Source organism: Eulemur rufifrons, chromosome 1 (genome assembly GCF_041146395.1).
Source record: "Eulemur rufifrons isolate Redbay chromosome 1, OSU_ERuf_1, whole genome shotgun sequence".
Taxonomy (NCBI): domain Eukaryota; kingdom Metazoa; phylum Chordata; class Mammalia; order Primates; family Lemuridae; genus Eulemur; species Eulemur rufifrons.
The window spans coordinates 52,880,367-52,903,505 of record NC_090983.1 but is presented as its reverse complement, the minus strand read 5'-3'; the positions used below and the strand labels follow the sequence as shown (position 1 = coordinate 52,903,505).

Sequence of the window (23,139 nt, the reverse complement as noted above, 5' to 3'; positions counted from 1 at the left end):
CACTCCAGTTAAATTGCCCTGATTGCAGAAAGGGAAGCAATTTTCGTGCTCTCTGTCTGGGTTTGGAAGAAATTGTTTTATATTCACCTCTTTATAAAGAAGTGGAGATAAGGCACCGGGGCCTTTGCACAAATTGCACTTAGGGGCTGACTGGCAGCATTCAGGCGCTATAATAGAGCATTATTTGGCCGTTTTGAATAATGTAAAGCGTTTGCTGAAAGCTATTCTCCTGAAAATTGCTTTAACTTTTAAAAGGGTGATGATTCACTCCAAACCAGGCCTTTGTTACATTGTCATTATTTCCCCAAATGTTTTAACAGTCAGCTCAACACTTTAGCATAACACATTGATCTTTGTTTAAAAACTAGATTTTTCATAAGATGAAAAAAAAATCTGTCAGGCAAATAAATAAATAGATAAATAAACTGGACTTCCTTCTAAAGATTTCCTTGGGGCCCCATGTTAGAGTTGAAGTGGCCCGGGTGTTTGCCTGCGTTGGTTCGGAAGATTTCCCTAACTTTTATTGTGATGCGGACGCGTGTATCTAAAGGAATATCCGAGAGCCCACGTCGAGAGTCTGACAGCTGGAACTGCGTGGAAAACTGAAGGGGGAGGGGAGGGGAGGAGAAGGAGAAGAGGAAGGCAAGCAGGGCGCCGGGCGCCCGAGGTGTCTGCGAGAACTGTTTTAAATGGTTGGCTTGAAAATGTCACCAGTGCTAAGTGGCTTTTCGGATTGTCTTATTTATTACCTTGTCAGGTTTCCTTAAGGAGGAGTTGGGGGTAGGGGAGGAGTTGGACGGGGGAAACCTCGGGCGCTTCTCCTCCCTAGGCTGCACAGGGTGAGTCGGAAACGCCTCGCTGCCACTTAACAATCCCTCTATTAGTAAATCGACGCGGAGACTCTATAGGAAGCAGAGGACCAGTCTCTCCTTCCAGGGCAGAAGTCACCTGTTGGGAGTGGCTCCCGGGTCCCCCTGCTGGGCTCTTGGGCTCTTCCAGGCGGCTTGATTTCCCCTTCAACTCCTCACCCTGCGTCCCCCAAGGGCTCTTCACCCCCTCATTTCCACTACAGTCCCCCAGGGCACAGCGCTTCATTTATAGCTGTGCAGGTCTTCTCGCTCTCTTTTCTTTTTCTTTCTCTGTCATAATTTCCTTGGTGCTTTCGCCACCTTAAACAAAACAAAACAAAACAAAAAAGCATATGAACAGAAGTATTCCAACAAAAAGCGAAGAAAGCGACCCACATAGCCCTCCCCACCCAAGGAGTGCGCAAAGATGCACACAGGCTCCATCTTAAGGTCGAAAGTAGTGCCATGGTTGTTGCACTGTTTATCTTTTGGGTCAAGAGATCTTGCAAAAGAGGAGAGAAAACCGTGGGGGCACAATTCCATGTCCTCCTCACTCCCCACCCCCTCCACGACAACTCTTCTTTTGCACCCTGAGCATTGGGGTATTTGGGGTTGGTAGTTTTAAAACAATTTTTTTTAAGGAAGCAGAATGTTGGTTTGGAAGGGAATGTGCTCCATTAAAACCAGTAGCCAAGTAGGCCCGAGGGCGCTGGTATTTCTGGTTCAAACTCCTCCGGTTAACCTGGAGAAGAAAGAGAAAGAAGGGCCCAGAAAGAAGAAAAACAGTTCAGCGTTTGCTGTGGGACTCCAGAACGCACTCTTGTCTGTCTGAGGACACCTCTTTTCACACTGACAAGGTCCAGGGAGGACTTCAGGATGCTTCCAGCCTGCAAGATGTAGAGGCGCCCACGTGTGGCCTGCTTTTCCGCACGGGCGGGTGAAGGTCCGGGAGAGGCTCCTCCGGCACGTCCATGAAAACAGGGCGCCAAGGGAGCCCACCTCTTAACACTGAGCCATTGTCCTGCAGAGGAGCCTCTCTAGGCCCTGGAGGTCTGGAGTGGGAGTGGGTTGGAGCTGGGGCAAGAAAACTCTACTCCAAGCTAAAACGCGACATGCAAATCTTCACCGGGTTAAACAAACAGCCTAGCAAGCTGCAGCTTCAGCGGAGGTGGACGTGGGGGCGGACGCCGCTCGCGCAGGTCTCTGTTTCCGAAGTTGTTACAATGTGAAAATAAGCGGCTTCGTGCAGCGTGTTGTATGGGCTGATGCCTCCCACCCCCACACCAGCCCCCAGCAAAACCCGGCAGATAATCAGTACATCCCACTGTTTAGTCATATTTGACAACTGGGTTAACCTGGTATCTAGGCGCTGGCGAAACCGTACAAAGGCTGCCCTCAATTACCACTAGAACCTTCTGGTGTGAGTGGCACTTGTATTACCCCCCGGGTCAGAGGCCAGAGCGACAATTAGGAAGTCACTTAGACCGCTGGGGGTAAATGGCGGGATGTAGCCAGGCCCTCCCAACAAGTCTATGGGTGTAGACCTGTACGGAGAGGCCGATTTCGCTCCTCTCTGAGAAGCTGTCCCTTCGCGCCCCCTCCTCAATGTGACTGTGAGAGTAAAACTGAATCAGTGGAATAAGGAACTGGGTAGAAGACAAACGACAATAATAAAATGGCAAGCGAGAATGATGGATAAAAGCTGAAGTTGTGCTCGGTAAGTAAGAGCATGGACACACAAAATGAGCGTTGACATTTTCCGTCTCCACTTGAGCCCTGCTGGTGTGGCCTCTACCTCGGCGACCCCTTCCCTCCTGCCTCCTTTCCCACAAACGGGGAGTGGAGTAGGACTGTCAGCCCCAACTTGCAACATCTCAGGATGTTTGGAGGGGGAGAGGCTGTGGCTCTGTCTCAACGGTACTTAAACCTGGCTTGGGGTGTGTGTGTAAATTTTTAATTGCACTGTAATTTCTTCAGTCCCCAGCCAGCGCCCCCTCCCCCTTCGGCACCCCCTCCCCCGCTCCCTCTCTAGCTGACTTGACTGGCACGCGCCGGGAGCCCGGGCTTGGGCCCCTCGGCGCGTCTGATTGGCTGTGGGGCAGCTCCCGTCTGCTCTGCCTGAGCCCTCATTGGGCGAGAGGCGCAGCCAGCGGCACTTCAAAGCGGGTGCTCCTCGCACTTAGGCTGAGTTTAGCCGGCGGGAGCCCGGAGTCCGCTCGGCGCGAGCGCGGGGACACGGGAGCCGCGCGGGACCCGAGCAGTTTTTCCGAGCAGCCGCCAGGCTCAGCCCCGTTCCCGGCCCCGCCGCGCAGCCCAGAGACCTGCTATGGCCACGTCTATACTCGGGGTAAGTCGCAAGTGTGGTAACGCATTTGCTTGTTTTAACCGGAGTAATTTTTCGTTATGGCTTCTTGGGGTCCGTGGCTCCCGAGAAACTGTTGCTGCTGGACTGCAGCTTTAGCTTCTTTTAGCACTTTCCACATTTCCGGGACTGACTCTTTCCAAGTTTTTGGAATCCAGGAGATGCCTTTGCAAGAAAAGGATTTCTTAAGCAACTCCCTTTTTATTTGGTTTCAAAGAAGAGCTAGAGGTTTCTTTTCTTCCCCTGGTGATTTATACCCCATCCCCCCTTGCTTTGGAGATTGTTGCAATTATGCGACGGTGGTGGTTCCAGAAAACAGTCTTAATCGTTTTGCAGTCCATGTAGTCACGCTAATAAACATTTACATTTCCGCGGCTTCCCAGTTTGTCCATGACTTTGAAATCCGTCGCTGGCCGCTTATCCTTGGGTTATTGTTTTCATAATCGGTGGTGTGTGTGTGTGTGTGTATGTAAACATTAAAACCAACATTTTCTATTAAAAAAGAAAAGTCGTAGCCACCCTTGGGAGAAGTGCTCCAAGTTTCCCCCTTTCCTGGGCGGCGGTTTCGGCCGCCTCCGCCCTCACCCGGTGTTTGTGGTCTATATGTTTACCTTGGTGCTTCACCCTGAAGGGCGACTTGGGGGCTCCTGGGAGAGGAGCGGGGTTACGGCGACAACCCAAGTCCGGTTCTAGGCTAGGGATGCAGCAACTGAGGCGTGGAACAGGGAGGCATCTTTAATTTATAGCCCCACCGAAGAACAACTTTCCAGTGCCTGGACCTTCGCCCTTGTGATCGCCTCAGCCCGGCGGCGCCGGGCGCGGCGCATCGTCTGCGAGCGCGTGGGGAGGAGGCGCGAGCACGGGAGTCACTGCCCCTCGGGACCAGTCGCGGGGGACGAGGCTGCTCACGGGTGCACTTTGTTTCTTCCCCTCACTTCCTCCTGCCCTCCTCCTCCTCCTCGCTCCCTCCCTCACCCCACCCACTCTAGGAAGAGCCTCGCTTCGGAACGACCCCGTTGGCCATGCTGGCGGCGACCTGCAACAAGATTGGCAACACCAGCCCGCTGACCACGCTGCCGGAGTCGAGCGCCTTCGCCAAAGGCGGCTTTCACCCCTGGAAGCGCTCCTCGTCCAGCTGCAACCTCGGCTCCAGCCTTTCGGGCTTCGCCGTGGCCACTGGTGGCCGTGGCTCGGGTGGCCTGGCGGGAGGCTCAGGCGCCGCCAATAGCGCCTTCTGCCTGGCCTCCACCTCGCCCACGTCGTCCGCCTTCAGCAGCGACTACGGCGGCCTCTTCTCCAACTCGGCGGCTGCCGCGGCGGCGGCGGCCGGGGTGTCCCCGCAGGAGGCGGGCGGCCAGTCGGCCTTCATCTCCAAGGTGCACACGACGGCGGCCGACGGCCTATACCCGCGCGTGGGCATGGCGCACCCGTACGAGTCGTGGTACAAGTCGGGCTTCCACTCGACGCTGGCGGCGGGAGAGGTGACCAACGGCGCGGCGTCGTCGTGGTGGGACGTGCACAGCAGCCCGGGCTCTTGGCTGGAAGTGCAGAACCCCGCTGGGGGGCTCCAGAGCTCGCTGCACTCGGGCGCCCCCCAGGCCTCGCTGCACTCGCAGCTGGGCACCTACAACCCCGACTTCAGCTCGCTCACGCACTCGGCCTTCAGCTCCACGGGCCTCGGCTCCTCGGCCGCCGCCGCCTCGCATCTGCTCTCCACCAGCCAGCACCTGCTGGCCCAGGACGGCTTCAAGCCGGTGCTGCCCTCCTATTCGGACTCAAGCGCCGCTGTGGCAGCCGCTGCCGCTAGCGCCATGATCTCGGGCGCCGCGGCCGCGGCCGCCGGGGGGAGCTCGGCGCGCTCTGCCCGCCGCTACTCCGGCCGCGCCACCTGCGACTGCCCCAACTGCCAGGAGGCGGAGCGGCTGGGCCCGGCCGGAGCGAGCCTGCGGCGCAAGGGCCTACACAGCTGCCACATCCCGGGCTGCGGCAAGGTGTACGGCAAGACGTCGCACCTGAAGGCGCACCTGCGCTGGCACACGGGCGAGCGGCCCTTCGTGTGCAACTGGCTCTTCTGCGGCAAGCGCTTCACGCGCTCGGACGAGCTGCAGCGGCACCTGCGGACTCACACCGGCGAGAAGCGCTTCGCCTGTCCTGTGTGCAACAAGCGCTTCATGCGCAGCGACCACCTGAGCAAACACATTAAGACGCACAACGGGGGCGGCGGGGGCAAAAAGGGCAGCGACAGTGACACGGACGCCAGCAACTTGGAGACACCCCGTTCCGAGTCCCCTGACCTCATCCTGCACGACTCCGGCGTCAGTGCCGCCCGGGCGGCGGCAGCTGCAGCGGCTGCAGCGGCAGCGGCGGCGGCAGCGGCAGCGGCGGCCTCGGCGGGAGGCAAGGAAGCAGCGTCTGGCCCCAACGATTCTTAGAGGCCGGGCAAGAGGCGCGAGCGAGCGAGCGAATAGAGACACCAAGAACGAACGAGAGAGGTTCGGAGGGCGAGTGAGCGGGGGACGGGAGGGCAGGGGCTCCAGTGACGATCCCGGGCCGGGACTGGGCGCGAGGCAAGTCGGGCTGCGGCTCGCCGGCAGCGCCAGGAGCTCCCCACCGCCGTCCGCGCCCAGACGAGAATGGAACGTGTGGTCCAGAAACAAAAGCAAACCATCCTCCGACACAAATACTTTTTAAAACTGTACACACACACATACATGCACACACGGAGACCTACAAGCACGCACACTCATGCGCACACACACATACATAGCACTTGCACAAACTTCTCGAGCAAAGAGCAATACACAGAAAGGCTCCCTCCTTCCCCACTGCCCACCTCCCTCCACTGCCCTTCTCTTTCCTTTTCTCAAAAAGCAAGCCACCACCCAGCAAAGGACTGTCAGAACATTTGAAAACAAACGGGACCTATAAAAACACCCTTTGTGTGGATTATATATAAAATGCTCCAAGTCCTGCTTGATATCTACTTACAGTGAGACTTTTTTCCTTACAAAAAAAAAAAAAAGGAAGCATCACAAGGCTTAAGGTGAGAATTAAACTGGAAGTCTATAGACAGTTTCTCTGTATTTCATAACATCTGTATAAATAGGGTTCAAAAGATTGTGTTCTCTTTTATTTTCGTGTAAATGTTCATTCAAATAGAGTTTTTTTGGTGAATTCCTGAAATTCAGGGAGTTTTTTTTAATTTTCTGATGCACTTTGTGAAAGTCAGTATATATGTAAAAGATATTTAAAATGTTGAGTTATCATTTCACTCACAACCACGTAAGTTAAAGTCATCTAAAGAAATTAAATGCGTCTATCTGTATGAAGAAAATCTTGACATCATATTTTCATTTTGGTATTATTAAAGGACTCTGAACAATACACTTCCTTTTTTTTTTTTTTTAAATCCTATTTTCCCCTCAATAACATTTGCGTGGGTTGACTTTTTTTGTTGGGAAAAAAAATTCCCTTAATGTTAGTTGTAGGTAATGTAAAGTTTATGTGGGTTATAAAAGCCATAATACATATACGTTTTTGAGAAGTCAAAATTATTTATTTGTATATCAACAGCATAAATTAAATTGGGTTATAAGAACGTGTAGTTGTATTACTTAATGGGAAGGCTCTCCAAATGTGAAATTTTAGAACTCTGGAGCACCTAAAATATGAGAAGGTGTTTGGCAGTTTTAACTGGGAAGGTGCTTACGCCTCCCGGAGGGGTCAGAAAAAAACTCTGGTGGGTTTGTTTGTTTTTAAAAAGCGATTTAAAAACAATCTGTGAAAGGAAGAAGCTTTTAAAAAAGAAGTCTTTTAGCTCCCAAGGCCCTCTACGTTGGAAAGCAACTCAGGGGAATAAATCGCTAGAGTCAATACCCCGGAAAAGACATTTCATGCCTAAATGAAAATCTTGTTAAATGTTATTAATTTTGACTTAGAGCACACAGCAGCCCCCTGTGCCTTGTATTCCCTTATTAGGGATTCATGTCTTATCAAATATCTAATTAATCTCCTAGACATCATTTGTTCTGGCCAACTTTATCTCAGCTGGTCCGCGGGGAAAACTCCAAATATTCTCTGTGACAAAGCTCCCTTGAAGATCTTTTTAATTGTCTAAATTAACTGCACCAAATTTGCATGTCAAACGGTAAAGGGCAACCTGAGATAAAATGTAAACGTTTTAAAAGCCCCCAAACTAAGCACTTGATTTGATAACTAGGCTTTTTAATGTTATGGAAGACAACTGCTCCTTTCCTTTTCAAAGACGGCTGATCTATGCAAATAGTGAATTGGAAATGCCTAGGTCCCCGCGCCAGCAAATGGCCCTCGCAGGTTATTTGAATATCAGTGGCGCTGCTTCTGAAAAGGTTCAAGGATGCTCTCTGACTTCTTTGTGATTACTCAGTGCGGCGTCTTATTCTGAAGAAAAAAACTCAGGAATAATTAAAGGCTGGGATCAGGCCTGGGAACACGTTTGGGACAGGAATCTCATTTAGACAGTCTCTTTCAAAATAAGGCACAGTTAAATTGACCAGAAGGCAATTATTGAAATGAAAATTATTTTCACTCTCTTTGTCTTCTGACCACCAACTTAACAGCCCCAGTTTAAAAGAGGGAGAAAAGAGAGACGAAAAGAAAATTGGTAAATGAGATAATTTCGCAATTCGCAAAAATGTTAATTTAGAAAATAAAGTACATATTTACAGAATAAAATATTTCTAAAGGGCCTCCCACACGAGAGGAAATACAAGCGAAGTCAGCAGCAATAGATTTTTTTCTTCTTTTTTGATTACTGTCCATCTTGGGAACTTGAATGAGGGTTTTGATTTTTAGGAAACAAAAAATAAATTATTGTTATTAACAATTAACAAAATGTTTTCTCGCAAACTGCTCTGAAAAGCCAAGCAGAAAAGTAGCGATAAAACAGAACGAAGGTCCCCAGCAGGGCGTTTGCAGCGTGAGGTTCAGCGGCTTCTTCCCTCTCCTTCTTGCGCTCCCCGCAGGCGCTTCCTCCTGAGTTTTTCTTTACTTTGGCCATTTTCTCTCCCCGCTCAAACTGTTCATAACCGGGACCCCCCACTCCCCAGGCGCCTTCTGGTTCGGGTCTGGTCTTCTGGAGAAGCTGGCAAGGAAGGGTGCGTTTACTCTGAGGGCTTTGGGCCGACGCGCTGGAGGCCCAGAGGGTGCCCGGCGCGTTTGGGGGCAGCCGGCTGGCGGCGCGGAGTTGAGGGTGTGGTGGGGTTTCCCGAGGAATGAGGGCGCCCGGGCGTCGAGCCCAGGCAGCTTTGTTTCTCGTTGATAATAAGGCAGATCAAAGGGCCTGGCCGTGCAGGTCCCGCTGGCCGCGCAGCTCCCTCCTCAGGCCAGTGATCAAGGCCTCTGCGCGCTGCCTCTGCCCCGCGGGTCAGGGGACGTCCATCACCGAGGTTCCCGGGAACGGCGGGCGGCGGCCCGGGCCCAAGCGTCCAGCCGCGAGACCCGAGTGCGCGGAACCTGAACCCGAGGGAGCGGGGCCCCCGCCCCCTGGCCGAAACCAACAGGCGAAAACACATCCCGGCCCCACTGCCCGCCCCTCCCCACAGTCCTAGGCGCCCCTGTGGACGCGGGGAACCTTGACCTGAGCGGGTGGCGAGCGACCGGCAGGGGATGAGCAAATTGGAGAGAGCGCGTGTGAGAGGAGAGAGCCCCTGAGCTTGGACACGAATTCGGTCCCCAATTGTGGTGGGGCCGCGCCTCCCCAGGGCCTCCTCCGGGCCCAGGCGGCCTGGGCCTCTCTGGCTCCGGCGCCCGGAGGAGCCGGAGGCCGCGGCACGGGGCCCCAGGCGCAGATGCGGACAGCGGGCTGGAGGTCGGCGAGGGGCGGGGTCCGCGACCAGGGGGCCCCGAGTCCCGCCCGGCCCGGGTGAGGGGCCAGGACATTTCGTTTCAGCCGGTTTCTCCCGGCGTTTCCTGTTCCGTAGCTTCCTGCGCTACACAGGACCAAGTTTCCTCGGCCCGGCGCCCACCCAGCCCCATTCCACACCCTCCCCCTGCGGTTTCCTTTTCTGACGCTCTTTTTCTCCCCTTGGAGTGAGCGGGATCCTACCTGATGAGGAAAAAGAAAAACAGAAAAAAAAAAAAGAGATTTTCTTTCCTCAAAGAGGGAAAACATTTTGACGAGATTAGATTGTGCACCTGAATGGTGTGTCTGGACATTCCGTTAAATCGTTACAAGTCGTGTAAAATTGAATTTCTTTTTATTCAGATGGAAACTTATTTATTTTAACTCTAATCTTATTTGCATCTATTATCTGTATTCACTAAGGCTCTCTTCCACTACAAAAATGCAGATGAAGTAAATCTCACATAAATCCCGCCCATTTGTGTAATTGGTATACTAAGTGTTTATTTTAAGTGAGAATAATTTAGCTACAAATTTTCTTAAGGAATAACATTCTTAACACATTAAAAAAACTGAAAACTCTGATTTGCTTTTATGTTTGACAGTAGCTCTTGATTCCCATAAGAGGAGCTTGGCGAGTGCGGCTCGCGGGCGCCATCTAGAGCCCCGAGACGGGAGGGCCGCGCCGTCTGCTCGGCTCGCGGCTATTAGCGCGGGGAGACCGGCTTTTGCCGCCAGCAGCCGCAACCCAGCGAATCGAGCAAAGAAAAGCCAGGGTTTGTGATCCAACGGGCGACGAGCCCCGCTATTGGGGGGCACTGGTTAGCAGTGGTTCCTAGGGAAGAGGGTCGTTTTTGGAACGTGCTAACGGAAAACCCAATCAAACAAAATAACGCCCAGTTGGCCCTGGTCTTAGAATTGTCGCATTTAATATCCTTTTCAAGGCAACTTCAGGGTCTTCCAACTTAGAATTGAGAACGCTGAGCGCTGTCGGCGGCGACGTGGGCCCCGCGATGGGGGCCCAGCCGTGGGCACAGCCCCCCTACGACCCATGATCCTGGGCTCCCGGCCGCAAGGCCCGGCAGGACTATCCAGGACTGGCTGGGAGCAAGCTGATTTTAAAGCAGGCCACCAGACCCCCTTGGAAGAAGAGGGAAGCAAGGGACCCGGAGCTTTCGCTAGCCCGGGCCCGAGGCCGGCTGAAGCGGCCTTCCGCCTCGCCGTCGTCCTCCGGGCGGCCACCCCAGCCCGAATTGGGCTCGGGGTACGACGGGGCAGGCCGGATGGAGCCAGGCAGGGCGCGCAGAGCCCCCCAGGTGGACGAGAAGCCCCCAAACTCCTAGCCCCAGGCCTTCCCGAAGGGTGCGCACACCCTCCCGGTGCAAACCGACCCCTTTTGTCCTCACCTTGTCCCTTGGAAACCCAAGTCTGAAATCGGGTAACAGTGGGGGTGTAGGCTAATTTCCCCTCCTCTGTGCATCGCCCTCCCCCCCAACTCTTTGCCTCCTCTTCCTAGTCCACTCCCCCACCCCCACCCCACCCCCGTCCTCAGACGTCTTGAAGTGACTTCCTCCCCCTGCTTTCTTGTCTCCCCCCTCCCCCTGCATTTATTGTATTTTAATTTTAAAAGCGACACCTTCAGACCCCGCGCCTGAGCCAGCGTAGGCGGCGTCGCCCGCCGCAGCGAAAGCCGGGCCAAGGCGCCAGGGCGCCGGGCTCCCCGAACTCGCGCCGGGGAAACGCATCGCGTTTCCGGGAACTAGCCGCCACCTTTGCAGCGGGTAGCTCGGCTGGGTTTGTATTTGCTGTTTTAATACAAACCCCGCCGCACTGCCTATTTCAAAGATGTGCTAATTACTACTTGGATAGCAGGGCGCAAAGTCCTTGTCCATTTTCCAGTACAAAGTAGGTTGCTAGAAAATTTGAAATTGCCTTTCAGCCTAAAGCTGCCTTACCTGAATGTCATAATTACAGTAATTATGTACATCCAAATTACATGCTAATTAAATTAGAATCAAATCGTTCTAAATCGAAATCAAATGAGGTAGTGAAGAATTAATCAATGACAACATAAATAGAGAGCTTACTTCAGAGATATTTATTGTAACGATACAAGGAGGAATTTGATCTGAAAAAGTCACCTGTTTATTTACTTTCAAATTAGTAATCAGTTATTATCCCTTCTCCATAATTTTAACCGTTCAGTGTTATTTACCCCCCACCCTTTCCAGACGCTGGAGTTTGTAGAAATATGTATGAGGTAAATACATACAGACATACCTTCCCCATATAGTATTGATATAAACATACAGTGTGTTTGCAACTCCAGTTAGGGAGGTTTCAGAATGTCCATGGGGACACATCCTTTCAGGGCCGGTTCTCAGGGACCCGGGAAAGCATAGTACCTAAGAGTTTTAGGTTTTCCAAAACCCTTGCACTCTCTTCCTTTGGAAATCCATGCTGGTGATTTTGCATTGTTTTGCAAACATCTAACTATTTCTTGGGTTATTCATTTATAAAATAAATGCAAAATGAAAGGGTGTCTCCCTCTGCATTTTCTGCGCAGATTGCTGGCGAGAGTTGACATTTTCATTTTTTGCCCCAGGAGCGAGAGATTGGCACCGGCTTCACAAAGCGCCCTCTTCACCTGTGGAGCCCAAGCGACCAGAGAAATTCTCTCGCTTTCCTAGCGCTGAAGGCGAGTCCGTCCTCCGACCCGCGCAGGGGAAACGCGCCGGAGGCCCGGCGAGCTTAGGCGGGAACTGGCGGGCGAGGGTCCTCAGCGGCCGGCCCGCAGCGCGAGGAAAGGCCTGGGAAAGTCTTCTAGGTGGGTTTGGGCCAGCGGGGTGCGGGGAGCGTCGCCGAGAGCTAACCCGGACCCTTGCGGGCTACCCCTTGTGGGCAGGGCGGCGCATCTTCTAGGGAGGGCATGCGCCCCCTAATTCTCAGCCACTCCCTGTGGGTTTGGGGTGTGTTCAAAAGGTTGCCAGACGCGCTTCCTGAAGGCAGGCACCAGAGTACGCAGGGCGGTGTCGCCTCTAGGGATGGGAAAGAGCGACCCCAGCCTTGGACTCACCCTATCACTCTACTCCAGCCCCCTTCCAGCTTCCTTTTAGGGCGATGTCCTTGGAAGCCCGGCTCTGGTCAGCACCGGAGCCCCCAGACCTCCACTTCAGCCCAGCCCCTCGAGCCGAAGGGACTAGGGTTTTCCATGTCCCTGAGTGGGCACAGGCGGCTCACGGGCAGTTGGGGCCGGAGTGTGCGTTTCTTTCCATTCCAGGCAGCGCTTGGCGTTTCATCCCGCACCTTAGCCTCATTATCACTGCTACATTCTAGGCATTCTCGGGGTGATGTTAAGTGTGGCGTGAAGGGAGAAGACAGGGGGAAGGTGGTGAGGAGTTATCTGCTTCCTTTTCTGTCAGCAGGAAGCGGGTTTTAGAAGCCTCAGTTGGGAAAGCTCTCAGTGTTTCCCAAACCTTGCGGTTCCCCCAGTCTTACTGGTTCCTCACAACTTTTTAAAAGCATTTCTCCTTTTTGATCTGAAAACTCTCCCCAGGCCAACAGCTGTTGCATGCCTTTCTTTATCTTTGTTCAAGAAGTGATAACTATAGCAAAGATTTTCTTTTTCAGAAAACCTAAATAAGATTTTTAAATACCCTTTAGCTACGAAGCTAAAAATGCAGCTTTCTTCCTGGTCTTAAGCACAGGCTGTGGAGGATGCGGCCTTACAGGCCTCCACCAGCGTCTTGGCATAGTGGTCATTAGGTAAGGAGGAGAGTGCAATGGCTCAGGTGGATTTTGAACTCTTTGAGCTTCAATGCTAAAGCATACTAAATGTTCGGCGATTAAAACTGGGAAACGCCAGCTCCCAGCAGCGTGGACTGATCTGATTCACTATCAGCAAGCAGTCTCACGGAACAGCAAGAAAGGTCTCTCCAAGCCTTTCAGATAAAAAGCTTCCTTAAGATGACACCCCCATGAGTCAAAACAAGATCTCCATTTCACATTGCAAGGTAAGCAGACCTGCCACCATGCTGCAGCAACCTCTGCCTATTTTGGCATTTATTAAAAGAAATTATGACTAATTTACCACATAGACATTCAGATAAACAAGTCCTAACCCAGCAACTTGATCTTTTCTGGCCATTTGTAAATCGACAGCACCTCCTACAGGAATTAATTCGCTAGTGTTATGTTAAATGTTGAGATAGAGGAAGTGTGTGCGGAGGGGAGGAGGGTGGAATGCCCCAAAAGTGTGTCCCATGCCTCTCCCTGCAGTTCCAGGGCCATAGACAAATAAGAAATGCCTAGGTGTACCAAGATTTCTTTAAAATAACTTCTCTATTAAGGGGAAGAAGAATGACAAATTTCAGCAGAATGGTTTTCTTTTAAAAAAAAAGTCACTGTTGAGGACTTTTGTTGCGGTTTTTTGTTTTGTTTTGTTTTTTCAGCCTAGCTCACAGCAATCTCAAACTCCTGGGCTCAAGCAATCCTTCTGCCTCAGCCTCCCGAAAAGCTGGGACTACAGGCATGCGCCACCGTGCCCGGCAAGTTTTTTCTATATAGATTTTTAGTTGTCCAGCTAATTTCTTTCCATACTGTTTTAGTAGAGACAGGGTCTCGCTCTTGCTCAGGCTGGTCTTGAACTGAGCTCAAACGATCCTCCCGCCTCGGCCTCCCAGAGTGCTAGCTGTTTGGGTTCTTAAATCATAGATTCATTAAACTTGGAGGATTCTTCTTTGGCCTTCTGTACATAGAGGAATCTCTATACATATTAGACATACTTTTTATTATGAGGTGTATCTCTGGTTTCTACCTTACATCATAAAAGCAAAAGTAGAATTAGATGCTAATATTTTTATTTAAAAAACCACTTTCAATTATTTTACCCCATATCATTTAAAATATTACCCCATAATATTTAAAGCTGTTTGTTATCATGTTATGGTTGTGTGTGAAAATGCTTCCCTTCTGTTTTTAAGTTCACAAGTTAGAATGCTCCTCATTAGGGCTGTCGAGCACCCTTGAATGACCACGGCTGAAAGCAAAACAGCAAATCAACATCATCTTCCACGACTACATGAAAATTTTTCTCAGAATTAGATGCATAAGAATATTAGGGCTTTTGATGTACTTTATAATTCCTCAATCTTAACAATGAAGGATCATTAAATCAGAGACTTAAAAAAATTCTATGGCCACTTTATAAAGTTAAAAGTTGATCACACTTTTGTGAAAGTCAAATGAAAAAAGTGGAGGAAATGAAAACATTGAATTCATTTTGAATTACAGGATGCATTTCAACATTTTTCTTCATGAACACTATATTGCTTCCCTCTTTAAGGCAGTAAGTATTGCATAGGTTTTGACATGATAAAAATTATAAAGTCTAAAAAGGTGTAAGGGAGAAAATAATCACTGCAACACTGATGAACTCAAGGTGTAAATTAGCAGTCTTTATCAATTTCAAATGCATGAAAGCTTTTTTTAACAGAAGGAAACGGATCTTTGAGGTACACTGTAAGTTATTAAAGAATACTGTAGAAGGAATTCAAGTTCCTCCCTCCTCCAACTCTCTTAAAAAGCTAAATAATCAAAGGGTTGCTTACACCTTTATTTAGCTTCTCTTAAATCAGAGGACATTTGTTGTGTGTGTACATAGACAAGGCAAAAACTATGTGGAGTGATTTTACTTAACTCTTTACTTTCTCACAGAATTTGTGAAATTGTGACTGCCAACTATCAAAATCATCTAATATTTCGTTTGTTATTAAATAACAGATGTTTTAAAAATGTTGAACTCTGATAACAAAAATAAAATTTGTGTCCATGATGTGAAGTATGTTTTTTGGAATTTCATGTTACCTGTAATTTGTACTAATTTTTTCTATAGTTTTTCTTTACCACATCTTTTGAAACACATGGGAATATTTGCAACTAAATTTAAATATGCCTTGTACTCATGAAACATATCAAAACGGTTTGCACTGTTTCACTTGTGACATTATACAAATGCTTAACCTTTTGAAGTAAAATCTTTAATAGCTGTATGCCAGTAGTAGTAGTAGAGAGGCCGTCTGTGGTAGGCAGAATGGTCCCTCAAAGATGTATTAATAAATGGCCTAACCTCTGGAACCTGTGAATATGTTACATTACATGGAAAAGGGGAATTAAGGTTGCAGATAGAATTAAGGTTGCTAATCAGTTGCTCTTAAAATAGGGAGATTATTGCAGGATTCTTCAGGTGGGCACAATGTAATCACAAGGGGCCTTAAAATTGGAAGAGAGATGCAGAATGTCAAAGCGTCAGAGTGATTAGACATGAGGAGGACTTGACTCCCCTTTGTTAGCTTTGAAATGGAGGAAGGGGGCCAGGAGACAAGGAACGCAGGTGGCATCTAGACGCTGGAATAGGTGAGCAAACATATTCTCCCCTAGAGCCTCCAGAAGGAACACAGTCCTCCTGTGACACCTTGATTCTAGCCCAGTGAGACTCATGTCAGATTCTGATCTCTAGAACTGTTAAAATGATACATCCAGGTTGTTTTAAGTTTCAGGTAATTTGTATGGCAGCACAGAAACTAATACCTCATCCAAATGTAAATAGCTTACTCTGTAGAATGAAACACCTAAAGGGCGTTTAAAGTCTTAAAGAGATATTAATCAATCTATTGTTTAATTCATACTAGTGAATTTCAACAATGATTATTAGACTTTGCTTCAAATTTGAATTGGAAAAAAAAGAAAATTAAATTATACCCATTCAATGTACTGTCATTCTTTTAATGATGTTTCAGAACAAAGAAAATGTCACAGAGTTATATGCAGTTTTTATCTGGTATAGGGCACAAGAAACAGTTACCAACAGAAAATATTTCTATAGCCCCAAAATAGATTACTTACAAATATTTGCAAAATTCATTCTTACGTTACTCATGTACTTTTCTACTTAAAATGACAGAGATGAAAAATTAAAATAGAGCTTTTTTATTAGAAAGACAATAGTACATAATTTAGCCCTTGCTAAAAAAAAAGTATTCAGTAAGAAGTGGAGACATTTTTATTCCCAGGTAACTGTCACATACAGTCTCTCTTTATTCTCTCTCTACTTCTGCTTCGTTCTCTTTGTGTCACTTTAGTATACTTATCTCCTGAGTGCTCTCTGTGCATTTTTTCCCCTCTGTATATATCTGTGCCACGGCTTCTGGTGTCATTTCTTCTGTTCCGCTCTTCACTGGGACTTCGCTGTGGCCGTTTTCCTATCTCCCTTTTCTTATAACTAGCAGGACTTCGGCTCCGGCTTCTCCTACTCTGCTCATCCCTGTTGCGGCTTCTACTGCTCCCCTCATTTCTTTCAGATCCTCTCTTCTCTGGGCTATGATTACGGGTTCTGGACTTTTTGTCAGAATCAGAATGGCTCCATTTGCTGTTCTCCCAAGAACTTTCTTGTTTTAAAAACCTAGGCTTTTCCTTGTTACTGTGACTGCTAGAAAGTTCTTCATCAAGTTTTCTCTTCTTAGACTTATCCTTCTCTTCAGAATCACTGTTATGCCCCGAACACTTGTTTTTCTTTCTTTTCTTCTTTTCCGTTTTTTTTGACTTGTTGTCACTCTCACTCTCACTACTGCTTTCTGAAGTCTCAGATGAGGAAGACGAGGATAAGGAGGATGAAGAGGAAGAGGAGGAGGATGATTTGCTTTTATGTTTCTTGTGTTTACTTCTACTCTTCTGAAACTTTTTCTTCTTTCTATCTTTTTTCTTTTTCTTTTTTTTCTTCTCAAGTCGATCCAATTTCCTGTAGTTGGGAAAAAAATAGTAACAGACTGTGAAAAATAGTCCATTTACTAACTATAACATTATGAACAGACAATGTATTTTCTTAGAAGCTATTAAAATAGTATCTACATATGAACACATTTACTTTATTAAATGACAAACCATTTTCTTCCTTTTAAATTATTCAAGGCATGTATACAGTAAGTTTAAATTAAAAAATTAAACACATTAACCCAATTCTCTGACTATATTTCATCAATAGTAATGACTATTTAAAAAAAAAAATTAGCCAGGTGCAATGGCTTATCACTTGAGCCCAGGAGTTCAAGTTCAGTCTGGGCAATGTAGTAAGACTCCATCTCTAAAATATATAAATTAATTAAAATTTTAAAAAATTCTTATTGGGTCAGAATTTGAAATTATATAGCACTCTAAATAAATGGTCATTCTGATCTAAAGAAAACCTGTGAGAAGTGTGTAACATCAGTTGGATCTACTATACACTCAAATATATAGCTGTAACAGATGAAAAATTAATTTTACATATGTACTATTTTAAATCATGGAAATATTAATCAACATTACATTATCAAAATTCAAGAGTATAGTCTCCAGAAATTCTGAATAAGAATACACTTTAAAATTCTGGCACTCTTTTTTGGCTTTTTAAAATAATGTAATTACATACTCGTTTTCAACAATTGTTTAGTTTTATAATAAATAATTAGGACAATTCTGTTAAGGTATTCTGAATTTCTAAAGAGTATTTCACATTCTCAGAGTAACCTGTTTATATGATATGTCTGAGTTACTCTGAAAATAGAACTCTGGGTTCTGTCCAGCCATTCTCCAAACTACATATACTAAAAACATCATGAGCTCCCTCTATTGGACTCAGCAGACATTTTTTGGGTTCTTTAATCCAGAGGCAGTATGTTTAACAAAATTCATATTTGCCTCAAATGTAAGCATTCTTTGTGCACTCCTCATAAAATTTTACAAAATGTAAAAAAAAAATACATGGCCAAAAATGTTTTCTAAGAACAAACTGTGTACAGAGACAAATCTATTATGAAAAGTAAAGCTACAAATAAGTCTATTTCCAAATTAAGTGTTCTGAAAAGTCCAATAGTTTTGTGGTATAATCTATACAATCTTAAACTCATTTTCATATTACTGAATAGAAATATAAAATTGTATTACTATAGCTGAAGAATAAATCAATAGATATGATACCTTCATGAGTTCTTAGGATCAGAATGCAATATAATGCTAAGATGAAACAAAGAAAAAATAAATCTATTAAGTATATACTTTCAAATTACCTGAGAAGTTTCTGTTTTTGTTTGGTTGTTAGTGACTTTAAAAATTCAACTTCTGGATCTTCTTCACCCTCACTTGCAACATACTCCTGAGTCAACACAAATATCATTAAATTGCTAGATTTTAAGACAAGTTAGTTAACAGATAGGAAAGAAAACATTTATAAATAAGATGTTTTGTATTGGGGCACACAGTAGATGAATATGATATTTTGGATTGGGAAGCGGGAAGGAATTAAAACAACTGTTTTGTAGTCAACCTGCCCAGGAGGATCATAATAGACTAAGAAGTTAACAGGACTGCTTTGCCAGCACTGGAAAACTTTATCAGGAAGAGGACAACAGAGAAACATTAAAACATTTATACGACGGTTTCCACTCTCCATCGCTTCAATTTAAACACTTGCCAGTTTAAATATTTTATTTTTAACTTAATAATATATAAAAAACAAGAAGATCATAAACCTTACAGGAAGTTCAAAATACCCACAATTTTAGCTTTTATTATTTCAATAATACATTATCAAACATATGATAGTATAGCCTTTCAAACAGATTTTCTGGATTTATGTATAGTTTAATAAGTTAAAGAACTTTAAAATGTTTTCTATAATTTTTAAGGGTTCATTTTTATATACTTCTTCTCATTCATTCTATTTAATGTCAACTCAGAGGCACGTTAACAGGAAGGAGAAAACAACAACTTTATCAGTTGTTCAGTTATATTTTGTATCCACATAAACCCAGAGGAGCAGTTTCATTTATTAAAATATAGGTTTACAAACAATTTCTCATTTAGGTTAAAATAATAAAGAAGCAAAATCAAAATACATTTTGGGCATTTTCTTTACTCTATCTTACTTTCTATGGATATATGCATATTGGAAAACATTAAGTAGCAATTCACAAGCAATCACATTTAGATTTATAGACATTTTCAGCTTACTGATAAAAAGATCATTACCTGTGATGGATCATTTGCGGTCAAGTTTCTCCCCAGTACATTTCGTTTCAGTGCAAACCCACTGTTTCTCATCTCCGCTATTAGCTCCGAGGGGTGCATCGATGGCCCTGTTCAAAAAAATCACAGTTTGAATGTATCATTTATATCTCTCTACCTTTTTCGGACTCCACAGTAGGAATGCAGTTGAAGCTTTGTTAAGTAAAATCACAGCTAAATCAACTCAATAATCTTCTGCTGAGCAAATAATCAGATATGATTTTCTAAAACAGCAGTCTGGAGATTCAGAATAGAAAATAATTGCATTTTTCTTTACGTGCAAGGGGAGTCTCTTCTTATGTAACTTTGTCATACTGAAAAAGATACATTTGTATCTTGTCTGGTTGGCAGTTTTTAGTATAAAATCAAAGCAAAATGATAAAAAAAACTACAATGAAATTTTTAATAATTACTCTCTAAGAGTTCATTTAAAAGAAATACTTTTAAAGGTATATAAGCAATTTATTATTCTAGTTTCCAATTCAAAATCCATCAAGCTTATTTATCAAATACCAATACTGAATACATTGCCATGTGACTGCTAATCATCAACACATACACACATACACCCCCCGCCCTGTGAGTAACCATCAAGCACTTTAACCTTGCTTATATACATAGCCAGATTTTGAAATGTCTAGTTAATTAGTTTGAGGTTGGTGACAGGCAATTTTAGGCTCACTATTGGTGTGTATGTTTTAAGTTTTTTACAAGCTGACTCCACTGTTGTAAAATCCCAAACTGAAAAGTGAGCTTCTTTTTGGTTCCCAAATATAAAATAACAATAGATAAATTTTTTAAAAATGTTTTTTAAGGTCTGTCCCCTTCCCTCAAACATAAGGTTTATGTTTTTTGTTTTTGTTTTTTTTAACCACTAGAATTAATAAAGAAGTTTATCAGGGTCACTAAATACAACGTTCACATAGCAAAATCAATGGTACTTTATTATTATTTTTTTTTATTTCTGCATATTATCGGGGTACAAATGTTTAGGTAACGTATGTTGCCCTTTCCCTCCCCCCCTTTGTTTATTTTCATTTCATTTTGTTTTCTCTGCAGGTAGCACACTAATGATAACATTTCATGGCAGCCATTTAAAGTTTCTAGCCTAAATCATCTACATCGGCTTAAATGAACTACCCTAGGTGATGTATCTGTACCATAAGGAAGAATGAGACAGTTACTGCTGACAAGGAGTAAGGGAGGGTGGGAATAGAGAAACAATCAGAAACGGATTTTCTAGTTTGCTGATTACTTTGTCTATTTCTTTTTACTGCTTTATTTTTCCACTTATTTGCACGTTCACCTGCCTGTTACCATGGTAAGCAAAAGACAATCAATTCAAATTTGTTTACTTATCAATAGCAGCTTTTGTAAAAAATTTGGTGGGAAAAGTTCAGGTGTAAGTTAGTATCTTTTATTGAGTTCTCTAGGCTTTACCATTCTATTCATATTATCAAGAACAACTGAAAGTTTGTTCTAAGTATTAGGGAGATGACAGGAAAAAACTGCCTATTAATGGAATATGGGGGAGTTATTAATGATGTGATGCTTTATTAGGGAAAGAAAGCCTTATTTAAAAATAAAACAAAATCACCATAAAGCAGCACCTTTATTTCGTTATTTTAAAACAATAGAAGATTGATTTGATTTTGCTTCTGTACAAGGCATTTAATTCCGATGGATTACTTTAATGACCCTTTAATTACTCAATTTCATTGCTAATATTGATAAAATCAAATAAAATTAGATTTTAAATATTAATGCTGGTTGCCTCTAAAAGGCATAAAAGTGCTCATATAATTAATGGCTTTAAATGAATAACAGAATGTTCACTTTGGTGGCTTCTCAAATTTCACATGTAAAAACATAATTTTATAAAGTAGAAAATGTTTCCTCTTAAGTGTCAAAACTACATTTCATCGTTAATAATTTTATTAGATGACAAAAGAATTCAAACAGCAAACATGCTAAGAATTAGGATAGAAACCACCCCAGTAAAAGATCAAAGAGCTTAGCCAATTGTTGGAGGTTATACTAATTTCATCAGTTTTCCATCACACGATGGGTAATTTATTTTTATTTATTTATTTATTTTGAGACAGAGTCATTCACTGTCACCCACGATAGGATGCAGTAGTGTCATCATAGCTCACTGCAACCTCAAAATCCTGGGCTCAAGTGATCCTCCTGCTTCAGCCTCCCAAGTAGCTAGGACTACAGGTACATGCCACTAAGCCCTGCTATTTTTAGTAGAGATGGGGTCTTGCTCTTGCTCAGGCTAGTCTCGAACTCCTGGCCTCAACAGAGTCTCACAAAGATGGGTAATTTTAATAAAATGTTTTAGAAAACATGCCTTCTTTAGAGTACTTCCAACAAACTCAAGAAATGATCTCTTTCCCCATTGTTACAGAGATTATAAAACAAACATTTTTCTTCTAAAGGCATTTATATTTCTCTAAAACCCCAAATGAACTAATTGTATAGTACAGAAACTTATAGTAACTTCACATTGTAAGACTTAAATACAGTACTAGTGAAGTACCTGACAAAGAGTACTCAATAAATAGTAATTATTTTTACCAGTAGCTATACAACTTTCATGAATATTTTATATCTTCATAATTAAAAAAATGCTTTTAAAAATGCTTTTAATAGTAATATTTTCCAAAATCCAGTCTTATTCACATATTTTTGTACTTAAGCCTTCTCCTATCATCAAGAGTTCTGGGTTTAGGAAATTTGACAAGTCAGGTTGAATGAAGATATATTTAGCAAATATCTTCATCCTTTCATGTCACTGTGACAGTGGCTATGTCGAATTAAATTGATAGAAATGATCCCAGCTCTCCGAGAACTCAAAATTTAGTTGACATGTTCAAATGCAAAATAACTACTTTTATGTATGGTGTCTTAAAATTTTAAATCAGCTGCGGCTGGGTCTTAGGAATGTTTGGCTTACTCTTAAATTTACTATTACAGAATACTTCCAGAGAATTCAGAAAAAGGGCATTTGTTCTAAAATGCAGGTTTGTGAGGGCTCCTCTCCAGATCATCTCGCCTAAGCTAGGCTGAGCCTCCACGGTATGAAAACCAATGTTCCAACTTAGAAAAGCGAGTCCGCTGAAGAAACTGCTATAAACATTTGTTTATTTTGCAATCTTTCCTTGCTCTGATAAGTATCAAAATACCAGTTGTGACAATGATATTCAATTCCATGTTCCGATTAGACCCAGACTATTTTCTACTAGAAAAATACCATGAAATCAGTGTCTCACAAAAGAAAAATTTCCTAGGTGAATTATGTTGTACAAAATTATGTATGTAAAAGGCTTAATCTCCTTATTAAGAGGATTTATTTTTATAGAACTAAACAAAAACAATAAAAGGTTAAAAAAATGTTTTCTAGTAAAACAGGTATTTCATTAGAGAATAATAAATGATATCAAAAGTCCAGAGGAAAGGCCATATAACTGACCCTACAATTATAGGATAGCAGTCCCAGGTGAATGCCACAGATGGCACAGGAAGGGGACTAATGCTGAAGGAAAAGACACTTGTTGCATTTCACTGCCAACACTAGGTCCACTTGTTCTTCCCAAGGGCAGATGAATATTCCATTCAAAGTTCATCATTCTTTACAAACAATGCATTATCACCTACAATTTTACAGTATTAAAAGGGAGAAGAGAGAACAGTGAGTTGTAGGTCAGGTAAGGCTAAATTAGAAATGTCTTTCCCTCCTTCCCCCAAATTTAACACATTAACCTACTGGATGCTGTTATTTGCTGAAACCAAATTGCTATTCGTAAGTGAATATAGTTTTGCTTGCTATTACAGTGGTGACCTATTTTTCTCCCTTCCCATTATATGTGTGTGTGTGTGTTTGTTTTAATTTAACTTTACACTATGGAAAATTTCAAGCCTATACCACACAGCTTAAACAATAT

General features: G+C 44.4%; 2 protein-coding genes across 2 annotated transcripts in view; one reads left to right on the top strand and one right to left on the bottom strand.

Moving 5' to 3' along the window:
* Nucleotides 1-3,034: 3,034 nt before the first annotated feature.
* Nucleotides 3,035-6,594, top strand: SP9 (Sp9 transcription factor). The gene is made up of 2 exons (XM_069470751.1): nucleotides 3,035-3,195; nucleotides 4,200-6,594. The coding sequence occupies exons 1-2, from the start codon at nucleotides 3,175-3,177 to the stop codon at nucleotides 5,640-5,642; spliced, it is 1,464 nt and encodes a 487-aa protein (XP_069326852.1). The 5' UTR covers nucleotides 3,035-3,174; the 3' UTR covers nucleotides 5,643-6,594.
* Nucleotides 6,595-15,730: 9,136 nt separating this feature from the next.
* The window catches only part of CIR1 (corepressor interacting with RBPJ, CIR1), a 38,723-nt gene continuing 31,314 nt past the window's right edge, over nucleotides 15,731-23,139 (bottom strand). The window contains exons 8-10 of the mRNA XM_069470736.1: nucleotides 19,154-19,260; nucleotides 18,193-18,278; nucleotides 15,731-16,886 (exon numbers count right to left, since the gene is read on the bottom strand). Of these exons, the coding sequence (XP_069326837.1) occupies nucleotides 16,169-16,886; nucleotides 18,193-18,278; nucleotides 19,154-19,260 (911 nt within the window). The 3' untranslated portion in view covers nucleotides 15,731-16,168. The remainder of the gene's footprint in view (nucleotides 16,887-18,192; nucleotides 18,279-19,153; nucleotides 19,261-23,139) is intronic.